This window comes from Halichoerus grypus, chromosome 1 (assembly GCF_964656455.1).
Source record: "Halichoerus grypus chromosome 1, mHalGry1.hap1.1, whole genome shotgun sequence".
In the NCBI taxonomy this organism is placed as follows: domain Eukaryota; kingdom Metazoa; phylum Chordata; class Mammalia; order Carnivora; family Phocidae; genus Halichoerus; species Halichoerus grypus.
Window position 1 is genome coordinate 49,584,407 of NC_135712.1, and position 19,102 is coordinate 49,603,508.

Genomic DNA, 19,102 nt, shown 5'->3' on the forward strand with positions numbered 1-19,102 from the left:
GATAGTACCACTAGTTGAATTCTGCAATTGAGTAGTACCATGGGCTGGGCTCTGCAATTGCTCCTGGTTGGGGGAGGCCTCAAGGACTGTGTTCAGCAGGGCCGTAGGCAGGGCTTTGTGGTTGGCAAGAGCCTCAGGCTATGCTCTGTAATCTGGTGGGGCCAAGGCTATGCCCTGAAGCTGGGCAGGGACATAGGCTGGGCTTCATGATGAGGTAGGCTGGGGGCTGTGCTTTGCTGTTAGATATGGTTGCTGACTTACCTCTCTGGGGAGGTATGGCTTCCTACTGTGTCCTGCTGTTGGGTGGAGCTAGAGCCTGTACTCAGTGGTTGGGCAGGGTCTCTGGCTGGGCTCCCGGGCTGGTCTAAGCCATAACCAGTGTTTACTCATCAGGCAGGGCTGCAGGATGAGCTCAGAGGCTGCCTTGCGTCACTGTTGAAACTCCCTGGTTACAAAAGGCCAGAGGCAATGTGTAACACTTTGCCAGAGATGCTGGCTTGGTTCATTGCCTAATGGAGTTTTATAATGGGCTCTGCTGCTATCCAGCTTCTCTGGTCAGGTTTTCTGGTCCAGTGGAACTGGAAACTATGGTCAGCAGTTAGATGGGGCTGTGAATTTGCTTCCCTGATTGGTGGGGACTTACAATAGGCTCTGTGGTTGGTATGGCTTATTGGCTGAAGATTGAAATCAAGCAGAACTGCCATCTGAATTCCCTGCCCAGACTGGGCCACTAGCTTTGTTCTGCAGATGTGCAGAGCTACTGGCCTCGATGTCTGCTTGGGCACAGCTGCAAGCAGGAATGCAGTCCACCAAGATCTGAGTGCTGGTTGATGTAAGGCTTGCCCTCCTTTTTATCTATCTGATCCCCAGTGGTTAAGCCCTATAGATTAATCCAGTGATCCCCATGAGGCAAGACTTGAGTAGGCCTCTGGAAGTGTTTCACAACCCCAGGAGAGTTCAACGTCCACCTTGGGCTCTCCTCTTCCATCGGAGAAAGCCCTCTTGATGCAGCACTGAGCTGATTTAGGGAGGGGTACTATGGTACAAACGGGACTTTTCTTCTTACCTTTCTAATGCCATCCTTCTTGGTCCAGGAAGAGCTTCAGCTTCACCTCTGGGTTCTGGGATTTTCACAATACTGTCTTGTCTGCATGGTTGCTAGTTGGTCTTCTGGTGAGGGAAGACTACAGTTGGGAATACCCTATACTGACATCTTGATGACATCACCTCCTTCTTTTGTTTCTTTAGTTGTAATGCAATGTTTCACCATTAAGGATCATAAGACATTGACAATTATTTGGAAATTTGTATTCTTAAAATATTTTAATCATATTTGTAGTCTTATTTTACTAAAGACTTTTTCAAAAAAATGTAAGACTGGATGTTGAGTTTTACCAGATACCTTTATATTTACCTTGTATTCCCCATATTATATATTATAATCTCCATACTGACTGGAAGGAAGAGGTTGATAGATGATTCTATGGCTCTTTATATAGTCTCATGAATGGCTGATTTAGCTTGGTCAAATTTTTATGACATTAATTCAAAGAATTTATAAAAAAAACGATTGAGCCAATATAAATGGGAATCTCATTAAGTACTATGTGCCAGAACAACAATCTATACTTCATCACTGATAATGTGTATTGAGTAATTAGTAACCAGTATTGATGAGATGTAGTAGCCCTGTAGAATATGAGTTAGTCATTATTCCTGAGGGGCTTTGGGACCAGCAACATAGAATAAAACCATGAAGCTTATGGCTTCCCTCTGCTTAGGTGAACACGTGTATTTCCAGTGTGAAATGATTTAGGGACATAGAAAGCTGTGCCTGAGAGTCATAGGACCTTCACTTTGTTGTTGCTGTACATGCTACATTATCTTTTACCTAGCCTTAATTAAGAATGTATTTATTATGTGAAATGTACTGTGTCTTATAAGTTTCACTGTTAAATTTGAAGCTGAGGTCACCACTGCTTATTGAACAGAGTGAGCTAACATGGAAGTATTTTCATACCCTGTAATAAACCCTATTTGGGCATCATGTATTATTCTTACATTGCCAATTTTATCCTATATTTAGGAATTTCTCAATTCAACAAATGATCTATATTTTTCCTTTTTTTTTATCACATTCTAGTTCTAACATCGTATTAACTTAAAAATTGTATTTTTCCAATCTTAGATTTATTCATAATTTCTACCTTTTTCTTTATTATTTGTATTCATTTCTTATATTTACATTAATGTATTTCTCATCATGATTTAGATTAAACTTTTTTTTTCTAAAGTATCTAAAATAGAATACTGAGCCATTTCTTTTTTTTTTAATTTTTTTATTGTTATGTTAATCCCCATACATTACATCATTAGTTTTAGATATAGTGTTCCATGATTCATTGTTTGTGCATAACACCCAGTGCTCCATGCAGAACGTGCCCTCCTCAATACCCATCACCAGGCTGAGCCATTTCTTTTACTCAGTCATGGTCTCAAATCAATGATGCACACATACACATACACACTTTGATGCTAAAATGCAATTTGAAGCATATTAGACACTGAAACAATTGCAGGCCATGATAAAGTTAGCCTCCTCACACGTTAAGAAAACTAAAGACAAATACCTTTTTGTTGAGTTAATGAACCTTCTGGTTTTGAACTAATGTCTGTTAATGTCTGCCTGGGTCATATGCACAGTAGAAAAAAAAGAAAAAAAAATCTCAAGATCTCTGCTTCCAGAGATGAAACATTTGACTTTTCTTAGTGCTGTAAATCATTAGGGAACTGGACAAAATACATAAAGCAGTTCTTTTCATCTATTAGCTAACGAGTAGGGTAGGACTGTGATCAATGAAAAAAGGATAAACAAATGAAGTTAATGCAACAACAACTCCCACTTTCTGCTGGGGAAAAATGGAAGATATAAAAATAAGCAAAAAGGAATTTTTAAAGATGAGAAATACAATAATTAAAATAAAATTTTTTCTAGATTAGATGAACATCAGATTACATTAGATAAACATCTGCAGAATATCAGTGAATCTGAAGACCTAACAATAGAAACTATCCCAATGGAAGCACAGAAAATCAAAAAGATTAGAAAAAGGAGAAACAGTGACTCAGTGACTTATGGAACAATATCAAGAAATCTAAACTCCATGTAATAAAAGATTTCTTTTATAGAAACTGAACAAATAAGAAGACAATGGAATGACCTACTAAAAGCATAGGAGAAACAAGTAAGGTGCATATATGCTATAAAAACATTTTTTTTAAATTTTTTTATTATGTTAATCCCCATAAAAACATTTTTTAATAAAATTTGCAAAGGTGCTTCATTTTTATGGTGTGAATAGTAATTTGAAGAGGAGGACTGAATGAGGGGAGAAAGAGTCTGCATATGAGAGGAATAGATATTGAATAATATTCTTTAATATGTTACAACTTGATAATGAGAATGGGCAGAAAAACAATTGAAATATGGATTACTAATTCATCCCACTTATGTGAGTTGCTTAAAAGATTCCAGAGAAAACTGCAATATTTAAATATAGAGCTATGAATTCAATAATCATGTATCATATCAAGTTTTTAATTTTTAATAGCTCAGAGATAATATTAGTTAAAATGTGTTTGAAAAGAAAAAAAAAAACTTTCAAAGTCACACATTAAAAATGTTATATTTTCCCATCTTTCTCTGGCTGCCTTAGATCTGACCTAAATGTTGCACTTTTACAAAGCTCAAAGGAATTTGTTTTAAGATTGTGGAAACATATAAAAAAAAAAAATAATAAAAAAAAAAAAAAAAAAAAAAAGATTGTGGAAACATAATACCTACCGTGCAATATATCTAGAATTACATGTTTTTAATACTTTCTGTAGTTTTCTTAGGTTTATGGAATATATATATATATAGTCCAGCAAGTTTACTCTAAGATAATATTTTTACTAGTTCCCATTTTAAAATCTGATAATCAAAGATAGATCCAGGCTTTGTGGTGTCCAAGGCTTATAGAGTTGGGAGGCAGGGGGAAGCTCTTAAGTTAAAGGATATAAAATTACAAATAAAATTTATATGTAGAAGACCATATTTAGAATGAGAAAAAATTAACAACACAATGCAACTTTGAAAAAGCTGGTAAATCCATCATAAAATCCAGAAATGTAATTCTAATTAAATAACATATGTAGTATGTTTTCCTAAAATTTAACTCCTACTATTTAATTGCAACTTCTTATGACAAAAAATTTATGCTACTCTACACAGATGTACTCAATGATTGTAGCACTGCTAGAGGTTTGTGATCCAAAATACAGGGATTTTCATAAATTCAAATTTGTGCTATGTATATCAATTGCAAAACATGGTGCATTTACAATTTTTATATACTGTGTTATTGAGTATATTTTTTTACTGGAGTAAATTTCTCTTTTTTGCCTATGTCAGTGCAAACTGAATCTTTTAGTTAAAATATTACACATCTGATCACTGGAAGAATTTTCCAGAATCTAGTTTTCATTTCCATGCATTTTAAAACTTAGTTTTATTCAGTTCCTGATTCTGGAGCCTGGTCCTATAGGATGAATTCTTACCACCTTTTCCCCTTTATCTTGATATTTGGTTGCTGGGTGAGTCAATACAGGGACAATAGGCACTTTCTTGACAATATTTCATGAGTACAACTAGCAAAAATTTATACATGAGAGTGACTGCAAACCACATAAATATTTCACTACATCCAAATTACATGCATTTTAAAATCAGCTTTTCCCTCTTTGGATCATGATCAGGATTACTTGATAGTCACCAATAGGAAGGAGGGTGTGATGGAGGGGAAGGCAGAGTGGCAAAGACAGGGATATTGACTGATAATAGTTAATTTTTTTTCTTGTGCACATTTAACAAAAACATATGACCCTGGAAACATGGTTCTAGCATCTGTAGTCTTTTGGATTATCTGTCTCTGTTGATATCCGTTCTCACAAATACACAAATAACAAACCTCTTAATATAAGAATTAAAATTCTGAGGAAAGGATTCTACTTGTGGTAACTTCTCACAGTTGATAGTATTGTGAGGGACACGAGTGATTCCTAGTAAACTCCATCCTGCTAAAATCTACAGTTTTCCATAGAATGACTCATGTTAATTTTTCTTCTAAGACTCCTCTAAGGAAACAATCTGGGCCATTTATTTGAGATGCAACTATCTCTTTACTTCAGTTACTGAATTACTTCTTTTTCCTAAAACTTTAATTTCTTAAAAGCATTGTCTACTAGTATTTACAAAAATGATGAAAGGCTTTACTCTGTAGACATACTTTTATTTTCAAATGCCACATTCTATATTATAAGATATTCCCTTGTTTTATCAACAATGTTGGTTTAAAATTTTAGTTTGTGTATTTTCTTTTTTAAAAATTTTTTAATTAAAAAATTTTTTTTTATTATATTCAATTAGCCAGCATATAGTTTGTGTATTTTCTTAAGAAACATTATAGAATGTTATTATCCTCTGCTGTATTCAAGTTTCTTATTATTTTAAATGCATATTAGTTTCATGAATATGTACTCTTCTTGATTAATCTTGAACCAAAAATTCCTAATTTACTGTATTCCTTGGCTGAGAAATGACCAGATGTGATTTAACCTAATTATGCTTTCCAGTGGAACTCAACCTCTTTGTAGTATCAGGATGGTTCAGGATTGTAGCCTTAAGAAAATATTTGGCATTCCATATTTAATAAAGAAGCCAATTTTCTGGAGGCACATTTTGCTTGCCCAGGATGAGTTTTAGGAAGCATTAGATTTCATTAACTAGACTATACCATTTGGACAGAATGTTCCTCTTTTATTCCATTTGAGTGTTGGATTGTGATAAGCCTTTTTGTTTTTGCCAGAAGTGAGTTAGTTGATGTAGTTCCCTGTCAATTAAGGTAGGAACCAGGTATTTCATGTGGTGGTTCTGCTTTGATTACCATGTAACAATAATTCTGGCTTGCTGATGAGACCAAATAGCAGGAAAGGGCCACATTGCAAGGGAGACGATTTTACTTTATTACAACAAAATGTCCTAAAAGAAAATATTGGCCATGGTAATCGAAATAAATTAGTTGAATATTTATCCTATAAATAAAGGATCCTTCAAAAAAGAAATTATAAACAATAATCAGGCCTACCTCCAAAAATGCTTTTATTAGACCTTCTAGGAAGGTAGAATAAATTTTTAAATCTCAACTATAACCTCATGTGGTTATTTTATTTACTTGTTCCCAGGATTCCTAAATATGTCATTTCTCCAGAAAAGGCACATTGGTCATCAGAACTCTGTGGGTCATGTAGGCTCTCAACCAACCTCTGGCAGTATCAACACCTTTAGACTCATTATATAACCCTTGTTGGTTACTTAGTTCTCTAATTTCTTATTCTCTAGACTCAACAGTGATACTTTACATGCATTATCAATGGAACACTTTATTTTATTTATTTATTTTTAAAGATTTTATTTATTTATTTGACAGAGAGAGAGCACAAATAGGCAGAGTGGTAGGCAGAGAGAGGGAGAAGCAGGCTCCCCGCTGAGCAGGGAGCCCGATGCGGGGCTCGATCCCAGGACCCTGGGATCATGACCTGAGCCAAAGGCAGCCGCTCAACCAACTGAGCCACCCAGGCGCCCCTCAATGGAACACTTTAAACATAAAATCTATTCAGGAATTCCAATGTATTAAACAGATACCAGTGGCTCTCCATTACTTTTTTTTTTTTGCTTACACAACAGAAATTTATTTTCTTGCAGTTACCAAGGCTAGAAGTCAGAGATCAAGATAGCAAAAAGGTCGATTTTTTTCTGAGGCCTCTCGCCTTGGCTTGTAGGCTGCCTTATTCTGGTATCTTCACATTGTATTTTTTAAATTTTATTTTATGTTATGTTAATCACCATACATTATATCATTAGTTTTTTTTTTGAGGGTGTATGAATTATATTTTTATGCAATTTTTGAATCTCACATGTAATGTTGAAATACGGCAGACACAAAAATTATACGTTGTATGATCTCATTTATGTAAATTTCAAAAACAGACAAAACCCGTTTATGGTCGTAGAAGTTATCAAATTTGTTGCCCTTGAGTATGTAGTGACTTAATAAGGATATAAGGGGGAGCTACAGGTCTGCTAGTAATATTGTTTTTTATCTGCATGCTAGAACATTTTAGGTTTGTGAGAATACATTAAAGTATACACTAAAACTTTTCCATATATACTTCATACTAATTTTAGAAAATAATATAAGGCGTAGAAAGCATTCCTATCATAAACTATCCTTTGCATCATTAATGTTAGTGGATCACAATAGCAGGAGATCACATGTCACAAAGATTTGACCTCAAAATATTCATCTATCATTGTCGACCTCTGAGAGTCAGGGACCTAGGGCAGCGAAGGAACTGAGAAAAAGAGACGACAGTATAGTGAGGCACAGGGGACCCCGAGCTAACAGCCCGAGGCACCGAGGTTTATTTTCCATACTCTTATATACCTTCTACAGCGATAGATAAAGATCTATAATGATTTGCAGCAGGGGCGTAGTAAGGCACATTCCTCCACGTATAGAGGATTAGTCAAGCATGTAAGAATCTTTAAAACAGAATAAAGGAACAGAGAGGGGAGTGCCCAGTGTGCTGTTTATAGGACAAGGGAACAAAGAGGGGAGTGCACAGTGTGCTGTTTACAGCTGGCTTCCTATCTACAAAACATATTCTGCTGCGTACTTTAGAACTGACCACACACGTTCCAAGGGCATTTCACTCTGATCCTTTCAGGTTACTTTTAACCCTGCAATTTTGAGTTTTCTCAGATCTCGGAGTCTGAGAGAACATGCACCAGTGGTCGTTGTGGTGTTCTGTTTCCCACAGCTCCCCCTCTCTTTTTTCAAAACAGTGGCTGTCATAAGCACTCTGTGGAGATTTGGGGCACTCATTTGTTTTTTGAGGGTACAGTATCCGGGATCCAGACCCCCATACGGGCCGGAGAAGAAGGATGGAATCCGTACTGTGCAGAGGCGCATGTCACCACCGCTAACAGCCAGGAACAAATGTTCAGGGGGTTTGGTAGATCTAGTCGTCTCCAGGACTCGCTCGCCCTCTGAGTGAGGGTCTTTAGTTGCCCCCAAGTTGGGGGTGTTGTCGGGGTCAATTTTTGTTTTCGAGGTCTCTTCAAGGAGTGTTGCCATCTCTCGAACAGGGGGTTGGGTAGTCAATCCCTGCAGCGGCTGAGAGACCTCTTCTTTTTTTTTTTTTTTTTTTTTAAAGATTGTATTTATTTTTTGACAGAGAGAGACACACAGCGAGAGAGGGAACACAAGCAGTGGGGGAGAGAGAGGGAGAAGCAGACTCCCCGCTGAGCAGGGAACCCGATGCGGGGCTCGATCCCAGGACCCTGGGATCATGAGCTGAGCTGAAGGCAGACGCTTAATGACTGAGCCACCCAGGTGCCCTGAGAGACCTCTTCTGTTGTCTTTATCCCCGGTCCTGGGCCGGACTTTCCAAGAGGTATCCAAATTGCTCGACTGGATCCATCTGGAATGACACAAGCATAACCAAGGCCTCGGGTAATTAATTTCCCAGGCAACCAATTATTTTCATCATTTTTTATCCACACGGGTGCATCCTGAGTTGAGATTGAGGCTGGCGAGAAATGTTTGTCAGCTCTAGTATATGGTTCTCCTTGGGGTAAGTTTAGAAAATTTAAAATAAATAAGGTTTGTGCCATGACGTCTCGGGGGGAGAGTCCCCCTTCCTTTTTTGAAAGTTTTATGGAGTTGTTTTTTAATGGTGGCATGCACCCTTTCTACTACAGCCTGTCCTTGAGGATTATAAGGAATACCTGTGATATGCTGTATTTGCCATTCTGCAAGGAATTCTCGTACTTTCTTGCTAGTATATGCTGGGCCATTATCTGTCTTGATACAATTAGGTAACCCCATAATAGCAAAACATTCAAGTAAATGAGAGATAACATGCCCAGCCTTTTCTCCCATCAATGGAGTAGCATGAAGAAATCCTGAAAAGGTGTCTATTGTAACATGAATATATGAGGCACGTCCCAAAGGTGGGAAATGAGTAACGTCCGTTTGCCAAATACAATCAGGAGCTGTGCCTCTGGGATTGACGCCCGCCGGATGCTCAGTTAAATGTAGAGGTCGACAAATAGGACAGGAAGAGACTATTTGCCTGGCAGAGCGCAAGGGTATTTTATAGTGTGAATGTAGGCAGTTGGCGTTGGAATGAAGATGGGCGTGTTCTGCTTGTGGAGTTTCAAAAATAGGAATAGCCAATAAATCAGCAGACTGATTTCCCTGTGTAAGAGGTCCAGGGAGCTTAGAATGAGAGCAGATATGAGTAATGAACAAAGGGTGAGTTTGAGATTGAATTTCTAATTGTAATTCCTGAAGCAAAGGGTTAATGATAGAATGAGTTGTGGAAATAAGAGCTGTTTCCAAAGGCGCAACAATGCCAACTACGTAGGATAATGAACATTCTGCAATAAGAACAATAAAGCTGTAAGTTCGACTTGTTGAGCAGAAGTGTAAGGGGTTTTCATGGAGCGCTGAATAGCAGGGCCCGACTCCGGCGTGCCCAGAGGAAGAACCATCAATAAAGTATGTAGTAGCTGAGGGGATTGGGGCGTTATGAACTATGCGATTTATAACCCAGGCAGTGTGCTTTAGGAAGTCCCATAGTTTGCCTGATCAGCAAGAGTATTTGCAGATCAGTAGAGAAAGGAAGGACTTCCTTAAAAGATGTCGAAGAGATAGGTAAAACAATGAGCGCTGGGTCAAAACCAAGAATTTGAATAGAACACTTTCGTCCTTGGAGACTGAGTGAAGAGACAAGAGCTAGATATGGAGCGATAGTTCGAGCAGTTTTTGTATGTAAAGTCATCCATTCGAGAGGTTTGTCTTCTTGCGCTAAGACACCAGTTGGAGAATGAGGGGTAGGGAAAATACGAAGAAGCAGGGGGAGAGAATCATCATACCTGTAAGCAAAAGCAGTTTTTAATTGCTCCTCAACAAACTGCAGTTCGGCTTCTGCCTCTGAGGATAGAGTGCGAGGACTATCTAAAGCAGGATCACCTTGTAAAGTGTTAAATAAATTTTGTAATTTATAGGTTGGAATCCCTAGGAGAGGGCAAATCCAATTAATGTCTCCTAGGAGTTTCTGAAAATCGTTAAGGGTAAGGAGGGTATCCCTATGAATTTGTATTGTTTGAGGTTTCACTGTGGTTCTATCTACCACAGTGCCTAGGTAAGAAGCCCGAGTAGTTGTTTGGATTTTCTCCTGGGCTATTATGAGACTGGCAGAAGTCAAATGTTGGGAAGTGGCCTGATACACATCTTGTAATTCGGTTTCAGTTTGTGATGCCAGCAAAATATCATCCATATAGTGAATGATATAGGATTGAGGATAATGATCTCTTACAGGTCTGAGGACCTGGCCAACATAATACTGACACATGGTAGGAGAATTAGTCATGCCTTGTGGCAAAACCGTCCATTGATATCGTCTCATTGGTTCCTTATTGTTAGTGCTGGGAATAGAAAAGGCAAATTTCTCCTTATCCTCAGGGTGAATGGCTATGGTATAGAAACAATCCTTAAGATCTATTATTATCAATGGCCATTGTTTAGGAATGGCTGTAGGAGTGGGTAACCCAGGCTGCAAGGCACCCAAAGGCTCCATGATGGGATTAACATTCCGAAGGTCTATTAAGAGCCTCCACTTATCTGATTTCTGATAACAAAAACAGGAGAGTTCCAAGGAGATTGCCAAGGCTCTGTATGCCCTGCCTGCAACTGCTCTTGAATAATTTGTTCTAAGGCCTGCAATCTTTCTATCGGAAGGGACCATTGAGGAGTCCAAACCGGGGAAGAAGTTTTCCATGTTATTTTAATAGGGGCAGGCCTCTTTTCCTCAACGGCCCCTAGAAAAAAGGGTAACCCAGTCCAGCCCTATGAGTTTGTCCTTGGGCAATGATAGGCTCCTTTATTCCTTGAGTTGTCTGCCTAAGCCCTGTCCTGGTTTATAGCCCATCTTTGTCATGATTTGTTTAGCTGGTTCACTTGGGGGGATGATTAGCTTGGCTCCCCCTTGTTGCAAGAGATCTCTTCCCCAAAGATTAATGGGGGTATTTAAGATGAAAGGCTGGATAACTCCTTCTAATCCATCTGGTCCCTCACATTTAAGTGGCACACTACTTTGTCGAATTTCTTCTGCCGTCACAAAACCTATTCCTTCTACCGAACTAGAGGTTGCTTGCGTGGGCCAGGTATTAGGCCAATGCTGGGAGGCTATTACTGAAATATTGGCTCCAGAATCTACTAGACCTGAGAAAGTCCTTCCTCTAATTTTAAGAGTCATAGAAGGGCGATCAGTCTGAGTCAATAATGAAGCCCATTTAACCATGAGAGGATCAGTACTACCGAATCCTCCTCGTCTGATCTGTTGGGATTGACCAATTTGTACATAGGGCAATAATAACTGAGCAATTCTATCTCCTCCCTTAAAAGTCCAGGGAACCCGAGTCCGTGCGACCACTATTATTTTTCCTTCATAATCAGAATCTATTACTCCAGTCATCACCTGGATACCTTTAAGATTTAGGCTAGATCTTCCTAGCACAAGACCCATGTTTCCTCTTGGTAAAGGTCCGTAATAACCCGTGGGTATTTGAGGCCCGAGACCAGGGTGAAGACTTATTGTAAAAGGAGTGGTTAAATCTACTGCAGCACTTCCCTGGGTGGCGGAACTGAGTGTTAACACAGAAGGTTTATGTGCGCAGCAGGAAGTTGCTGCTGGAGAGGCAACATATTGAATCCCCCATTGTTGTTCGGGGCCCGGGGTGGCCCCGCATCCCATTTCCCGACCTTAATGGGAGTGGGATACCTTGCCTGTCAAATTTGGATTTGCATTCCTTGGCCCAATGTTTGCCTTTGCCGCAATGAGGGCAGAGGCTAGGGGCGGTATTAGAAGGGGAATTGGCTCTAGGTTGGGGGGCTTTATGGCATTTCTTCTTGACATGTCCTACTTTCCCACAATTACAACATTTTATATCCTGTTGTTTTTGTAGGGCCATGAGTTGAAGGGAGGTTATCCGAGCTTGACGTGTAAGAGTGCCAATATTTCTACATAGACGAAGATAATCGAGAATGCCTCCTGTTTCCCTATGTGGCCGGATGGCTGCTTGGCAGTCCTCATTAGCATTTTCAAAAGCAAGCTGTTTTAGCAAGTGCTCTTTAGCAGGTTTATTATCGACTTGGCGGTCAATAGCCATTTCGAGCAGAGAAATAAAATCAGTATATGCTTCTGTAGGGTCTTGCACAATTTTTATATAACTTTGCCCCATTTCCCCTGAAGGGGTTAGCTTTCCCCAAGCTGCGAGTGCGATTTCAGATTCCTGCGCTGTGGCTGCAGGTGGAGTGTTAACCAGCTGCTCTTGAACATCTGAAAAGGGGCCAGAGCCAGTGAGCATTTCAAAAGAAATATGATGCATGGCTGGGTTAGCCCAATTCGCCCGGGCTTTCATATAGGAGGCATCCGATAACCACATTTTCCATTGCAATAAATCTTGTGGCTTAAGGCAAGCCCATGCAGCCATATGCCAATCATGACGGATCCACTCCCCAGAATTGGCCCAAGCTTTCAAAATCTCTATAGTATAAGGGGCTGTGGGTCCATACAAGTGGCAAGCCTTCTTCAGTTCCCTTAAAGCATTTAAATCTAATCCCTCATAGACGGGACCAGCAGCTTGTGTTCGGTCTACGGGGAAAGCCATACATAGATCATTAGCCGCTTGCCGTCGGAGTTCCTTTTCGAGAGGTGAGAGAGCTAGGGAGGATCGTTTGAGAGGGAATAAATCTGTGGAGGGCGGTTGATCATCTTCGGTGGGGTCCTCCGTTAAAAGCGGAGGGGCCGTGGGTAACGGCCGGGACTGTGAAGCTGCGAAAACTTTACTTTCAGTCTTAGCCTTTTCTAAAGTCTCATCGTCTAATTCATATGTATGTAAAGAGTTGGTAGTTTCTTTAGCAATCTCAGCCGGGGATAACTTATCCCCAGTTTCCATAGTATTGATAACCACTCGTATTAAAGCCCAAATGGGCCAGAAATCAAGGAGAATCGTTTCATCCTGTCTCATAGCCTTCAAGACATTATTTTTCATTTGGATCCAAGTCTCCTCATCTAAGGAGCCTTCATCCGGAAACCAAGGATTATATTCAACTACTGTTTCCAAACATTTTTCTATGCACTGCTTGGTAACTTTGGCTCCATATTCTTTAAGAAAATGATGTATCAACGCAGCAAAACCTGATGTTTTCAAATTTGATTGCCCCATAACCCTGTAATAAACTTTCCTACTTACCACCTTCTGTAGGGTTCCTATCGCTGGCGGATCACTCCTCGCCGGGGGCTTCAGGTCCCTGTTCGGGCACCACTTGTTGACCTCTGAGAGTCGGGGACCTGGAGCAGTGAAGGAACTGAGAAAAAGAGACGACGGTATAGCGAGGCACAGGGGACCCCGAGCTAACAGCCCGAGGCACCGAGGTTTATTTTCCATACTCTTATATACCTTCTACAGCGATAAAGATCTATAATGATTTGTAGCAGGGGCGTAGTAAGGCACATTCCTCCATGTATACAGGATTAGTCAAGCATGTAAGAATCTTTAAAAGAGAGTAAAGGAACAAAGAGGGGAGTGCCCAGTGTGCTGTTTACAGCTGGCTTCCTATCTACAAAACATTCTGCTGCGTGCTTTAGAACTGACCACACACGTTCCAAGGGCATTTCACTCTGATCCTTTCAGGTTACTTTTAACCCTGCAATTTTGAGTTTTCTCAGAGATCTCAGAGTCTGAGAGAACATGCACCAGTGGTCGTTGTGGCGTTCTTTTTCCCACATATCATGAACACTTTGGGTTATGAAGGGGAATATCTTGAATGCTTAAAACTATTAAAGAGACTTGTACCAACTTAGACTGATGATGATTTTGAAAGCTTTGTCAATTAGGGCAGTGCTTTGGTTTTTCTAATAGGGAGGCAAGAGCAAGTTTCTCTTGCAAAACCTATTTGTTTCCTGGCATTTTTAAAAAAAATGTGTGTTTTTTAAAATTTTATTATGTTATGTTAATCACCATACATTACATCATTAGTTTTTGATGTAGTGTTCCATGATTCATTGTTTGCGTATAACACCCAGTGCTCCATTCAGTACATGCCCTCTTTAATACCCATCACCAGGCTAACCCCTCCCCCCACCCCTCCCCACTAGAAGACTCAGTTTGTTTCTGAGTCCATAGTCTATCAAGGTTCGTCTCTCCCTCCAGTTTTCCCCCCCTTCATTTACCCTTCCTACTATCTTCTTCTTCTTTTTTTTTTTTTTAACATGAAATCGGTCCTCTAAGCAAAGAGAGAGCCTAAAAGTAACATAGACCAGAAAGGAACACAGACAATATACAGTAACAGTCACCTTATAGGCAATACAATGGCACTAAACTCATATCTTTCAATAGTTACCCTGAATGTAAAGGGGCTAAATGCCCCAATCAAAAGACACATGCTATCAGATTGGATAAAAAAAACAAGACCCATCGATATGCTGTCTGCAAGAGACTCATTTTAGACCCAAAGACACGCCCAGATTGAAAGTGAAGGGGTGGAAAACCATTTACCATGCTAATGGACACCAAAAGAAAGCTGGGGTGGCAATCCTTATATCAGACAAATTAGAGTGTAAACCAAAGACTATAATAAGAGATGAAGAAGGACACTATATCCTGCTTAAAGGGTCTATCCAACAAGAATATCTAACAATTGTAAATATCTATGCCCCTAACATGGGAGCAGCCAATTATATAAGCCAATTAATAACAAAAGCAAAGAAACACATCAACAACAATACAATAACAGTGGGGGACTTTAACACCCCCCTCACTGAAATGGACAGATCGTCCAAGCAAAAGATCAACAAGGAAATAAAGACTTTAAATGACACACTGGACCAAATGGACTTCACAGATCTATTCAGAACATTCCATCCCAAAGCAACGGAATACACATTCTTCTCTAGCGCCTATGGAACATTCTCCAGAATAGATCACATCCTAGGTCACAAATCAGGTCTCAACCGGTACCAAAAGATTGGAATCATTCCCTGCCTATTTTCAGACCACAATGCTTTGAAACTAGAACTCAATCACAAGAGGAAAGTTGGAAAGAACTCAAATACATGGAGGCTAAAGAGCATCCTACTAAAGAATGAATGGGTCAACCAGGAAATTAGAGAACAATTTAAAAAAAAATCATAGAAACCAATGAAAATGAAAACACAACTGTTCAAAATCGTTGGGATGCAGCAAAGGCAGTCCTAAGAGGAAAGTATATAGCAATACAAGCCTTTCTCAAGAAACAAGGTCTCAAATACATGACCTAACCCTACACCTACAGGAGCTGGAGAAAGAACACCAAATAAAGCCTAAACCCAGCAGGAGAAGAGAAATAATAAAGATCAGAGCAGAAATCAATGAAATAGAAACCAAAAGAACAGTGGAACAGATCAACGAAACTAGGAGCTGGTTCTTTGAAAGAATTAATAAGATTGATAAACCCCTGGTCAGACTTATCAAAAAGAAAAGAGAAATGACCCAAATAAATAAAATCATGAATGAAAGAGAGATCACAACCAACACCAAAGAAATACAAATAATTATAAAAACATATTATGAGCAACTATATGCCAGCAAATTAGATAATCTGGAAGAAATGGATGCATTCCTAGAGATGCATCAACTACCAAAACTGAACCAGGAAGAAATAGAAAACATGAACAGACCTATAACCACTAAGGAAATTGAAGCAGTCATCAAAAATCTCCCAACAAACAAGAGCCAGGGCCAGATAGCTTCCCAGGGGAATTCTACCAAACATTTCAAGAAGAATTAATACCTATTCTTCTGAAACTGTTCCAAAAAATAGAAATGGAAGGAAAACTTCCAAACTCGTTTTATGAGGCCACCATTACCTTGATCCCAAAACCAGACAAAGACCCCATCAAAAAGAATTACAGACCATTATCCTTGATGAACACAGATGCAAAAATTCTCACCAAAATACTAGCCAGTAGGATCCAACAGTACATTAAAAGAATTATTCACCATGACCAAGTGGGATTTATTCCTAGGCTGCACGGTTGGTTCAACATCTGCAAATCAATCAATGTGCTACATCATTAGTTTTTGATGTAATGTTCCATGATTCATTGTTTGCGTTAACACCATTACTTTTATTACTGTCACTTTTTTAAAATTTCAATTTTCTTTCAACAAAATCAATTAATAGGAATACTGGAGATAATCCAATGTAAACAAAAATTTAAAATTAGAGGCTATATAATGACAGTGGGCTTATAACAGATTTTTGCCATCAGATACTTTTTGGTTTATTCCCTTTCATGATATTGATATAACCTTGGTTCATAAAGGTAATTACTTGTAATTTATATCAAATTTTTGTTTTGGCTGTATTTTATTTTACATGGTGGCTCACAATACATAAGCCATACAAAAACAGATATTTTCTCTGTTGCCTTCATTGTGTATTCTTGGCACCTACAATAGGTGCTAAAAATACAAATATTTCCTATATTTGTTCAATATATTTTAATGTCAAAACTAATAGTGATGTAACAACCACTATTTTTTGAGCATCTATTTGACAGGTAGAATTATATGTACCTTAAAAATATTAATTTATTTAATCTTTACAATAACTAAAATAGGTAATACTATCCAAGATACAGTAGTACATCCAAGAAATTAAATTTCCCAAGGTTCAGAACCAATTTGTATCCAAGCTGAAATTAAACACTATGCATCCCAACTCCAGAGCAAACACTCAACAATTAATGCTATATTACATCACTCAAAATGAGCTACATTTAAAATTGCTAAAGTAAATATTTTAAAATGAGCTAAATTTAAATTAAAGTTAAATTTAGAAAATCAATTTTTCTATCACACTAGTCACATTTCAAGATCTCAAAAGCTACATGTAACTAGTGGATATTGTATTCAACAGTGCAGATATAGTACATTTCCATCATCACATAAAAAGCTCTATTCAGCAGTGTCAATCTAGAACAGACATCGGCAACCTTTTTTTGTAAAGAGCTGGATATTTAGCCTTTAAAGGCTGACCTCTTGAAGATATTCAACACTGCTATTAGAATGCAACACAGTCATAGACAATATTTAAAATATGAGTGTGTTCCAATGACATTAAAATTTGAGTTTCTTATAACTTTTACATTTTTATGAAATATTATTCCCTCCCAACCATTAAAAGTATAAAAACTATTTTTTTTCAGGTTTTTATTTAAATTCCAGTTAACATACAGGGTACTATTAGTTTCAGGTGTAGAATTTAGTGATTCAACACTTACTTACATACAACACCCAGAGCTTATCACAAGTGCCGTCTTAATCCCCATCATCTATTCAACCCATCCCCACACCTACCTCCCCTTCTGGTAACCATCAGTTTGTTCTCTATAGTTAAGAGTCTATTTCTTGGGTTTCCTCTTTTTTTTTCCTTCTATGTTCATTTAATTTCTTAAATTCCATATATGAGTGAAATCATATGGTAATTTGTTTTACTCTGACTTATTTCGCTTAGCATAATACTTTCTAGCTCCATCACATCATTGCAGATGGCAAGATTTCACTCTTTTTTATTGCTGAGTAATATTACATTAGATATATACATATTATATACATATTATATAATATATACTATATATGTAGCATAATACTTTCTAGCTCTAAGGGACATTGAAGAAATGTCCCTTAACTGTATGTTTTATCACATCAGTAGTTCCCAACACTTGTTACATATTAGAATCTCCTAGTAACTTTTATGCCCAGTTACCACTTTGCCCACCCCCACCCCCACCACTTCATGGTCTGGTGGAGGTCCTGGGCATTAGATGCAAAACAACTGGTTCAAATTTATGAGTCATATTTTCTTTTAGATAACTTATAAAATCTTCACTACACTCTGAATTTTCAGAAAGTTATCAGAAACAGAAACAAATAGATCTAGTGTATATATATACTTATTATATATATGCATGTATATATGCACACACATACATATATACCACATCTTTATCCACTCATCGGTCAATGGATAATGGACACTTAGGCTCTTAACATAATTTGGCTATTATTGATAATGCTGTTATAAACATTAGGTTGCATGTGCCCCTTTTAATCAGTATTTTTGTGTCCTTAGGGTAAATACCTGGTAGTGCCATTGCTGGGTCTAGGGTAGTTCTATTTTTAACTTTTCGAGGCACCTCCATGCTGTTTTCCAAAGTGGCTTCCCTAGTTTGCTTTCCCACCAACAGTGTAAGAGTGTTCCCCTTTCTCTTCGCCAACACCTGTTGTTCTAAAAACTATTCTTAACTCTCAAGTAAGATAACAGGTGGTGGGCTCAATTTTTCTGTTCTGGCTCAGAATTTCTCTAATATTTTGATACTAAATGCTATAACTTTTATAAGATCCACAAATTTGAACACAATTTTCTATCTCATTGTAGATCATTAATAAGGATTACTTTTAAGACTCATTCTCCCATGCTTTTAATATGATTTGAATACGTCAGTATTAATTATTAAAGGGAAATATAGTTAATTGTCTTAAGACCTCTCTCTCAACTAGTTAGTGTTCCTCAAGACTAACATCCATGTCCATTGTTTGTTGTAGTATTCTCAGAACTTGGCAAATTTGTTGGCTATTAGTAGAATCTTGGTTCCTGTTCCTTGAACTAGTGAGTGAATAAACTTAAAAATTTGGAAATATTTTTACAAGGAATTGTTTAAAAGAAAAGATTAAGAAGGTCAACCTTGGTTGAGATTGTCAGCTTACATGTCAGTTAATATGTAAGGTTTTCCAACTTTATCGTCTCTAAGAATAAACTAAAGAATGGTTTACCGTGTTCATCTACATGGGGTATTTTTCAAGTCCTTTAACAAACCTAATGAGTAT

General features: G+C 38.2%; 1 protein-coding gene across 1 annotated transcript; it reads right to left on the reverse strand.

Annotated features, from left to right (window-relative positions):
• Nucleotides 1-11,833: 11,833 nt before the first annotated feature.
• LOC144379463 (endogenous retrovirus group K member 5 Gag polyprotein) lies at nucleotides 11,834-13,396 on the reverse strand. Its single transcript, XM_078058885.1, has one exon. It carries the CDS (start codon nucleotides 13,394-13,396, stop codon nucleotides 11,834-11,836), a length of 1,563 nt encoding a protein of 520 aa, XP_077915011.1.
• Nucleotides 13,397-19,102: the final 5,706 nt, after the last annotated feature.